This window comes from Pinus tabuliformis, chromosome 5_2 (assembly GCF_031772625.1).
Source record: "Pinus tabuliformis cultivar Carrire ecotype Pingquan chromosome 5_2, CPIR1, whole genome shotgun sequence".
Classification (NCBI taxonomy): Eukaryota; Viridiplantae; Streptophyta; class Pinopsida; order Pinales; family Pinaceae; genus Pinus; species Pinus tabuliformis.
The window spans coordinates 573,805,407-573,816,462 of record NC_142306.1 but is presented as its reverse complement, the minus strand read 5'-3'; the positions used below and the strand labels follow the sequence as shown (position 1 = coordinate 573,816,462).

Genomic DNA, 11,056 nt, shown 5'->3' with positions numbered 1-11,056 from the left:
CAAATAAGAAACCAATTAAAATTGCACAACAAAATTGAAGTACAAATTGAGAAAACTAATTAAATAAACAAGATAAAACCAAATGTGAGCTTCTCAATGATCACTGTAAGGATTTCTTTAGCCCAAAAAGGCAGTCTTCGAATGAATTTGCAACAACAAAAGTTTTATCCAATCAAATTCCAAAAACAAAGCTCATGAAATGAATTTTTGTTACAAATTTGTAGCTTCCACTTTTGTTAATTTTTACGCATAATTAATGTTTAGATTTGCTTAAGTTAATTCCTGTAGATTGTTCTCCATGATTTTAACTTTCCAACAATCTATCCTAGGCTTCATTTGGCTAAGTAGAACTCCAGAAAGTACTTTCCAAAGATTGAATTCCAAAAAATTAAGTTTGCTGGAAAAATCATTTTTGGGCAATTTATTACTAAAGTTCAATTTTATATTAACCTTTATTAATTTTAATAATTTAATAAAAGGAAAAGAACTATAAAATAAGATTTAATAAGGTTTTAAATTTCCAAAATATTTATATAACTCAAAATTAAAGTAAATTAAATTTATTAAATAAAACATTAAAAGGATTTTTTAAAACCAACTTGAGTTTTTTATGGGAGATTTTTATTTTATTTTTAAAAGTTTTTATGGGAGATTTTTATAACAGGTTTTGGACTTGGGTAGGACTTGTGAGGCCCACTTGGGTCCTCCTTCCCAATGTCATTTAAACTATCATTTGCACCATATTTTGCAAAGGAAACGTCATAAGGCATAAATTGAAGAAAATCTGCGACATGGGAATGGGAAAATATAAATAAGATGCTGAGATGTAGGAGAAATGAAATTCTAAAGCTGTATAAACTAAAATTGACTTAGGGTGCCTAAGACTTCCTTTAATCCATTTGATAGAAGCTTCATTTGTGCTTCTGCAAATCACCTAAATTTAATCACTGACTCAATGCTTATTAATTTTCCCTAAAAAGTCTTTGGAACCTAAACAAAGTAATACATGTGATTTTGAAATTTGTACAATTGGCAAAGAAAATTGGCCAATTGGACTTCCTACTTCTATTAATTTTTTCAGCTAGAATACATGCCTGATAATCCACACTTTGCACTTAACGATTAATGGCTCACATGATTAATGGTACCATGTACTATGAATCTAATATTTTTATGCACTTACAATTAAGGGAACAAACAAGATCCAAAGAATGTATACCACAGGGACCAATAAATAGTCTATTTGATAATCCTTGTTAGGCTCAACAAAAACAACATTATTGCTCCTTAAATCCTTCACAGTCAATACAAATGTTGTACAACACAAGGTTCATGCGGTTGTCAATCAAGCAATAGTTCTGATCGAGAATGCCAGATCTCCTTGCTAAAGCACAAAGATTGTCTCGAACAAGAGCATTAGATCTTTCCTGAGATTTATGTTGAGCAGACTCTGCTTCATCAACACCAGGTTGATGGCCTTCTCGGAGCTTACGACAATAAATGAGACAGAGATCATAACAACAATTTGGGTAGCTTCTATGGTAATCAACAATAGATGTTGTACAGTTGTTACTGCAAAACTTAGCAAACATGTTGGATTAATATGTTAGATAACCAACATAATTCAGGTTCTTTGAAGAAGTTCTTATTAAACAAAATATAAATTCACATCATGATCAAAATAGGTGCATATTATGTAAGTATGATGTAGTTTTGTAGAACAAATCTTCCACAGTAGCCTCAAGAAAGGATGCAGATTGGTGCTAGACTATTTGTATTGGATAAAATTAAATTGTGCATGCAGAATTCACTCATTTCAAGGGATAGTTGAAAGCGTAGACATTGCCAATTCACAAAATCTGACTCAGATTTGTAAGTTCAAATCTTTGTAGTTGTTTGCAACAACTCTCCGGACTTACCCTCAGAATTATGCCAAGACTTTAACCTTAAAAATGTGCCAAGCATTCTCACAAATCTACCTTCCAAATGTCCTTAAGAGGATTCAAAATAAACCCATCGTTTGTGCCCTAGTGGGTGTTTGGTTAGGACATCATTGTTCAGCCTTAAATTCTTTTATTAGCTTCAGGAATTAGGCTCCAAATGCTTGCTTCATCCAACTACCTTATCTTGATCGAATGGCTGAACACTCTGCAATCGTCTAACGTATAATCCAACCACATAGATGGATGACAGGTGGCCTAGAGGGAAGTTTTTCTAAGCTCCTGCATGTGATTGTTGCTCTCTCTAAAGAATGAAGCAAACCCACAACAGTTTTGAGAACTTCCCTCTGCACTTTCTGGGCATAACAGTGCATAATTTGCTCATCCCTCCCACATTTTTTCTTGGGGGATATGGAGTTGTAGCCAAGCATGGGCAAGGCAGACTTGCCTTTCTCACCCAAGAAGAAAGCTCCCATTCTATTTAAGAAATTTTATTGCTAGGCTTATGGAACAAATGTTGAAGCCACTTCAAATACCAAACAAAGCTAATTTCTTCTTATTCCTCTCCAAAGTTACCGATTGTAGATAATTTCAAATTAAAACCACCAATTTTAGAGAACCTCCATATGATTATATAGCGATGTCACCTAATTAAAATCAACCAACACTTACCAAGGTATTATTTTGTATTTTTTACATGGTCACTGAGCTTGAAAGCATTGTAATATTTCCCATAATTACCACTACTCTCCATCTCTTTACATCGAGACAAACTTTTATGTTGTCCTGTTAGAAAATGGATTTAGCTTTGTGAAACCTCCAAGATGCAGAAACCCAAGGCCACAAAGATTGGCTATGCCTAGTGAAACCTCCAAGATGCAGAAACTCAAGGCCACAAAGATTAGCTATAACTGGATGGAAGCATATACTGATCAATTTTGGTGGAAGTGAAATTGAAAAACAAAATGGTGTGGGTTGATGTTGAATTCATATGGATGGCATATTTTGAGAATATTTTGTAATCTAATGGTATAGAAATACGTCAAACAATTGACCCTTCTCCTCACCATCAGATTTTGGAATATTTTCTAAATTTGCAATCAACAAAAAGATATTTGTGAGTTGAGATTGTGTAGAAAGTTAATGAAATCTTTCAATTTTTAAAATGGCCTTTTCTCCTGGGATTAATGATGAAAAGATCGATTATAAAATATTTTAAAATATGATGGATATGAGAGAAGTCTATTTAGATTATTTCCCTCAAAGTTTTAAAATATTTTGAAATCTACAATAAACATAAAAATGGACAAATAAAACTTCGCCATATACATATGAATTTACCATTGACATACAAATGAATTTACAATTAACATAAAAATGACCCGATGAGATTCTTTGCAAGCTAATTGAGATTCTTTTGCAATCCCTTCGATTAAACTGTCATCGATGAATGATTTCCCCTCTCTGTAATGTAGATTGCCATGTCCCGATGGCAGAGTCTTAAGTCCATTAAGCACACCTTGACTCTGAAAAATGAATGATCCATTAAAGCATTTCTTCCATGACCTCTGGTGCATCTTGAAGCAATGGATATCTCATGCAATGCCAACAAGACAATCTCCACCACATTACAAAATGCCGACAAGTCACTTTGAAAGCAATGAAAAATTTCCTCAAATTTGACTTCCATTCTCTGATTTGTCTACAGAGTCTGGGCTTGCAGAGAGATGGTTACTCGAAGGTTGTGGCCTTTGGGAGCGATCGATCAAGTGTCTCATGCAACAAACAATTGTTCACTTCCTGCTAATTATTTTGGAACAATCTATTGGTAAAAACCAACAATAAATCCTTCACAAGATTTAACTGAAGGACATCCCTACTTTTGGTGTTGGTTTTACCTGCACTTCTGATCAGTAGATCCATTGCTTGCAAGGCCAAGGTAGCATGTAGATCAGACTGCAAAAGAACACAGTATGGATGTAAAATACAGAGAAGCACAAGCAGCCCATAATCAAAGAGACCGTAGTAGGACTTGTGATGATGCAGTTTTCCTCGAAAATAAATAAGAGAAACATATATCGAATACTTAGTTTCAAACATAGAAAATAACCCACAATTAGATGGAGTTAGGCATTAGTTTTAACCTAGTAGTTCATTGGACTCTGTTAGGCTTCACATTTTTGGGTGGTCCTATGAAACAAGAACAAAAGCATTGATTTAAACAAACCAAAACTTACCCTAAAAGTAGTGAGTCCTATTGTTTAGATTGTTATTTTTTTCTTTATTTTTTATCATCCCCCACTGGAATAAGGGCATTGGAAAGGTTGGTCAATGGACTGTTGCAATTTATTCATGTGCATGACAATAGATTCCACATAATACATAAAATCCAATTCACATATTGCTTCTCACATCCTCCAATGATTTTCTACGATATTGACTTTGACTTTTCATGTGTTCCTACTCGGTTTGAGATATTCTGTGTACAGTTCTCTTGGCCCCTTCTCTCCTTTACCAATTATATTTAAGAACCTATGCTCCCTTGTAGAAGATACCCATCTAATTCTCACAGATTTTGAGAGAGGAGTTAGCCACTGGAGTTTGTTTTTTGCTTTACAGTTAGGATGGTGTTGCAATGGAGTAGGATTATTGGTGCCTTTGGTGTCATTCTGCTCCTTTCTTTTCATGTACAGGTAATCCAATCTCTAAACTTCAGTAGCCTCTTTTTCTTTTTTCATTTTCTGGTTTCCGATCTGCAGAACTGGAGTTTCATGATGAGTTGATCTGAGTATTTGTTTTTGGTGAAATTGGTCAGCAAGGCGAAGGAAGCCAAGAGCACATTGTGTTGATTTATGGACTTGGGCATGGAGCATGGTGTTGGTATAAAATTATTACTCTACTTAAGCAGAAGGGGCACAAATTAACTTCTTTGGATCTCACCTCCAATGGGATAAACAGGGAAGCCCCTACAAATGAAATCAATTCAATTACACACTATGTAAATCCACTGCTAGATTATATCAGCAACCTCGGGAATGATGAGAAGGTAAATGGATTCTTCACCAGATCAGAACTGAAATTCAAGTAGCATTTTTGTTCTCTCGTTACATTGAGGTGTTACTGGATTGGAATAAGCGACCCTTCAAGGTCAGGCTTGGGGATGACATGGGCTAAAAGGGTTTATACTTACCGCTTAGAAGACTAATTCTTGTAGAAGATATGTATCTAATTCTCACAGATTTTGAGAGAGGAGTTAGCCACTGGAGTTTGTTTTCTGCTTTATAGTTAGGATGGTGTTGCAATGGAGTAGGATTGTTGGTGCCTTTGGTGTCATTCTTCTCCTTGCTTTTCATGTACAGGAAATACAATCTCTAAACTTCAGCAGCCTCTTTTTTTTTCATTTTCTAGTTTCCGATCTATAGAACTAGAGTTCTATAATAAGCTGATATGAGTATTTGTTTTTGGTGAAATTGGTTAGCAAGGTGAAGGAATCCAAGAGCACATTGTGTTGATTTATGGACTTGGGCATGGAGCATGGTGTTGGTATAAAATTATTACTCTGCTTAAGCAGAAGGGGCACAAAGTGACTGCTTTGGATCTCACCTCCAATGGGATAAACAAGGCAGCCCCTACAAATGAAATCAATTCAATTACACACTATGCAAAGCCACTGCTAGATTATATCAGCAACCTCGGGAATGATGAGAAGGTAAATGGATTCTCTGGAACTTAACAATAATTGGTAGGATCGAGAACAATAATTGTATAACTACTAGATCAAAGATGATGACAGATGACATGACTAAGGATGTCCCATGCAAGTTATGAATGTTACATGTTTTCAGGATGCTTCTCATTATTATTCTTAATGAGCCTTTATATAAAAGTTATGGCCTTCTCAGAGATGGAAAAGATCAGGGATTAGCCATGGGTAGAATTTGGGAACATTCTCAAATCTGGCGGATATGGGTGAGGCTAAACAAGTAACTTCACTCCTATCTATCAAATTTTCAAATATTCTTGAAATTCCCAATTAAATTAAGTTCAGCTCCAACATAAATCCCCTTTTATTGTTAAATTCCTATGTTATATTGTGGAGGTCTAGGTTTCACCAGATCATAACTGAAATTCAAGTAGCATTTCTGTTCTCTCGTTACACTGAGGTGTTACTGGATTGGAATAAGCAACCCTTCAAGGTCAGGCCTAGGGATTGACATGGGCTAAAAGGGTTTATACTTACCACTTAGAAGACTTGGGATAGATGACCTTAGATAAGACCTTTTAGACCTGGTTCATGAGATTGTAAGAATAGTTGAAACCTTCTGTTATACATTAATTAACTTTTGGAGAGCACTGAGCTTCATCATGCTCTCATTCTTGATTTTCTTATGACCTTTGAAGGGCATTGACTTCTTTGCATAAAATGTATGGCAGGTGACTCTTGTAGGTCACAGCTTGGGTGGATGCCCATTGTCTTATGTGATGGAGATGTATCCAACCAAGATCTCCAAGGCAATTTTTGTGTCTGCATTTACTCCTTGCAACAATCAGAGCTTCCTTAGCTCTGCTAACCCAAAGGTGTGTTGCCGATTTTCTTTCTTTTCAACCTGCCACTTTATTACCAAAAGATTCGAGTAGGGTTGTGTGCTTTTTGAAGATGTGTATATTGTCGAGCAATGCAAACCTTGGGAACTTGAGTTAAAATATAGAAAAGGATACATGTCTTTATTGTGAAGCCGAACCAGAGTTGTAACATGGAAAAATTCTATTCGCAAGAAAAGTTTATGATTCATTCTTTATTTTCTTAAAAATTGAATTGAATTGAATGGGGCCATACCTTTATTTCTAAATGTTGTGTTCCTGTCCATGTCCACAAATGATTAATACCTAAGTTTTGTCCAATTTATTAAACATCCTGCCATCCTCCCCTTTTGATTTTCTAGTTGAGCGATAAGATTAAATATTAAATAATTTTTGGGGCTAGATATGCCCAAGGATTAATGACTAAAATATAAAATAAGATCCTACTACAAAACGTGTTAAACTATTTCTACACATACCAATTAAATCACATCTACGAGGACTCACCGAATATTATACCTGTAGACTCGAGGAAGAGATGGAAAATTGGGGTTGAACCCTGCGCCTGAAAGAAGAATTCATTGATAACAAAAAAAATAAAAATAAATAAAAATTTGGGTCATAATAACTCAACCCTTAACTCAGAAGAACATGTTTCACTTTGTGGGTCACTCTGATTAACTCCGGAGAAGTAATCGGCGCGCCTACAATGGGACTAGGAGCCTTCTGTTATGACGAATAAACGATGCTCCTTCAAAAGAATTACAACAAAATAAAAAAACAAAAAAATTACAAAGATTATATACCTTCACCAGAGGAAAAGATTGAAAGTTGTATAGAGGGGTTTATCGGATTCCTACAATTCCACCCTTAGCCTCATCTCATTTGTGCTTCATTTCTTTATTTCTGGAATTCCTCATTCGTGCTTCATTTCTTTTTGGAATTTATAAAAATTTTCTATTTGATACCAATGGCTACTTCTAAGCTTGTCTTAGTGTTGGGCATTCGCATTTTTTCCATCTTCCTCCTATCTCCTCTAACAACCATAGAAGCGGCGATGGGGACAACGGCGGTAATCTTAGTGTTGGGCATTTGCATTTTTTCGTCTTCCTCCTATCTCCTCTAACAACCATAGAAGCGGCGATGGGGGAAACGGTGGTGCCATCACTCGGTAAAATATAACAAATCCAATTTGAAACAAAAATATAAAAACAAAATCCGAACAAATTCCAGTTACACAATAAAAATAAAAAGTAATATAATAGTTTGTTACTAATCCGTGAAATTGTCTGATGTGGGTGTGTTTTTAGGGCTTAGCAAGGGTCACAATGAGAGCGTTGTTGGTGTTGCGCTGGTGTTGCACTAGACCGTGCTGAGAGGCTACCGTGCTGCGGATGGTGTATCAAGGGAGTTACCTGTCTGCAAGCTGACTATCACCATGAGGACGGTTTGGTTAATGAACAAGAGCTACCACCCGAAGAGGCAATACATTCAGACCCTACACAGAGGATAGTTGCAGAGCCCTCCTGGTAAGGATAAGAGTGCAAATGGAGGTCGCACAGAATGGGAGAGACAGATGGTTACCCTCTCTGCTTTTTCAATTTTCAAAAAGTAATGAAAGCAAGCAAGAGCCACTCTCTGCCATCATTGATTTGTGCTTAAGGGAGGAAGGGAGTTATACAGTTTTTGACGTAATTGTTAGGGTCGTATGTATACAGTGTCCCACCATTTTGTCTCAACTAGTAAGTAACTATTAAGTATTAATATGACGGTGTACAAAACTTCAATCGTCTAACATTTGATAGGAGGGTACAAATCAGTAGACGGTGGTAGTTGGGGCAATTGATTTCAAAGGGGAATGCCTTACAGTGTAATAAATTAAACAAAACAAGGCCCTCCCCTATGGATTACGTCTTATGCCTCGAGGTTAGTCAGCGTGGAGTGGAACAAGCTCAGGTGAACCAAAAAAATATGAATTACAATTTCTTTCGAGCTCCGGGCTTTTAAATATACATATTTTTTATTTTTTATTTTTATATATTTTGGTTATTGTATAATAAATACAATATTTATAATGTAGTTATTATTATATGGTTTATTTATTATATAGTTAATGTATATACATAAGCTCTTGAATTTACAATTTCTTTTGAAATCTGGGATTTTAAATGTACATATTTTTTATTTTTTATTTTTATATATTTTGGTTATTGTATAATAAAACAATATTTATAATGTAGGTATTATTATATGGTTTGTTTATTATATAGTTAATGTATAAACTTAAGCTCTTGAATTTGGTGGTTTTGTAGGTTAGTTAAAATGAAAATTAAATCATTCATAATTTACGAAATAATTAAATAATTTATCATTAATTTAATTAATATAAACTAATTGAATAATAATATTTACATTTAAGCAAAGATTTTCCGGAAAAATAACATTTAACTTAGGGTCGACGCGTTTCGAACCCCTAATGAGGTTCATCATCACGACAAAGTTGGAGAGCAAGATCAACAATTTAATATTTATAGTAGAGATGCAATGGTAAAATTATAATAGTCACTAAGATAAATATTAAAAAATTCAAATGGAACGTTAAAAGATTCTAAAAAATAATTAAAATAAACAATTTAATAATCTATTAATTGAATTATTTTCAATCTATTTATCAAATTATTTTTATTTTTTTAATATTTATTACTAATATTAACTAACTAACTATATCAAACCATAAAAACAAAAATACTCAATCCTAATACTTATACATACTAATTCAAAACAATAATCAGTATTGAATTAATATTAATTCATAACAATATTAAAAATTAAATAATATTTGTTTATTAATATCTGTCCATCTTAACAATAATACCTATTTAGTTATAACAAATTAAAATAAAAATAAAATATTAAATAAAAAATAATAGTAATAATAATAATGACAATAAAAATTAGAAATTAAATGAAATTAAAAAATAAAATTAAAATTAAAAAATATAAAATTAAAATCAATACACATAAAAATTGGAGAAAAATGGAAAAATAGAACCTAGAAAAACAAAACCAGGACAAGGGAAGGACACGAAGGAGGGGGAAAACAAAAGGGCTTAGGACTAAAGGGAAGGGACCCACGAATTGTTGATATTCCATCCATCGTCCCTATTAAGAGTATTAAATCTCTTCTCAATTTTGATGGCTTCCCTTAATTTACGGTGATGGAAATGATCAACTTTAGCAAGGACCTTGGAATCCTCTAAACAAATGTGTTGTTTTATCATTTTAGCATGTTCCGCTAGAGCAGAAGAGTCAGTCCTGCGGTGTCTAAGGTTAGTTGCAAGCTCTTGAATCCTATGATATATGGAACGACCAGCCTCTCCAGTGTAAGGGGTTCCACGAGAACATGGAATCAAATAAACACCCTTCATGTTTATAGGATCCACGGGATCTTTGGCGGATCTTAAAGAGCCACGAATGGTTTTTAAGGGCCTAAACATGGAATCAACCTCGTGCCTCTTAAGAATTCGAGCAATCTTGTCTGTATTCTCTTGCATAAAGGGAAGTTGGACACTAGAGGCCACTTTAACCAACTCTTTCTTAGTCCTAGGACCTCATTTAACCTTTAGAAAAGCTTTGATACCTTGAAACCTATTATAACCATTCATATTAAAAGAACTAAGGAGATGGGTTTTCTCCTCCATAAGATGGTCTTCATCAGAAACCCCTAAAGCCCGAGGTTCTAATGTGTTGAGAACACCTAATTTTTGAGTTGGATAGAGATGGGATTTTTCATGTAAGTATTGTTAAGTGTGGTTTTTCTTACGAAATACCTAGTGAGAGAAACAACCATCATCTTTTTTTGAGATAATCACATCAAGGAAGGGTAAGCTTTTGTTAACCTCAAATTCCATGGTAAATTTGATGGACTGGACTGATTGTTGAGATGTTGAAAAAACAAATCCAATTTCTTCCGACCATGGGGCCATGAGATTAAAGTATCATCAAAAAACCTTTTACATACTTTCATATTAAATTAACCAAAATTTAAAGATTTAGATTCAAAATCCTCCATGAATAGGTTCGCAACAATGGGAGAGGGGAGAACCCATCGCTACCCCGCAAGTTTGTTCATAGAATTCACCTTCAAAGCTAAAAAAGGTTGAGGTAAGGCAAATATCCACAAGCTTGGTTGTATCAGGGTCAGTTATGTGATTAATTACTTCTACAGCATCATTAATAGGTATGTTGTTATAAAGAGAAACAATATCAATATTAACCATAATATCACCAGGCTCAAATTTAACTTCTTTTAACTCACTCATGAAAGAGAAATAATTGTTAACAAAATAACCCGACTTACCAACCAAAGGCTTAGTTTCTGGGATAAATGTTTGGTAAGGAGTAACGTAGGCCCACCTATGGTATTGACAATGGGTCTAAGGAGGGCTCATTCCTTGGAAATCTTAGGAAGCCCGTAGATTTTAGGAGTGAGAGGGTTACTTTCTATAAGCTTGTGGCTTATGGAGCTCATGGAT

General features: G+C 34.5%; 1 protein-coding gene across 1 annotated transcript in view; it reads left to right on the top strand.

Moving 5' to 3' along the window:
* The first annotated feature begins 4,564 nt into the window (after positions 1 to 4,564).
* LOC149160279 (methylesterase 8-like) overlaps positions 4,565 to 11,056 on the top strand; it is a 49,729-nt gene continuing 43,237 nt past the window's right edge. The window contains exons 1-3 of the mRNA XM_089434567.1: positions 4,565 to 4,633; positions 5,419 to 5,649; positions 6,375 to 6,518. Of these exons, the coding sequence (XP_089290693.1) occupies positions 4,565 to 4,633; positions 5,419 to 5,649; positions 6,375 to 6,518 (444 nt within the window). The remainder of the gene's footprint in view (positions 4,634 to 5,418; positions 5,650 to 6,374; positions 6,519 to 11,056) is intronic.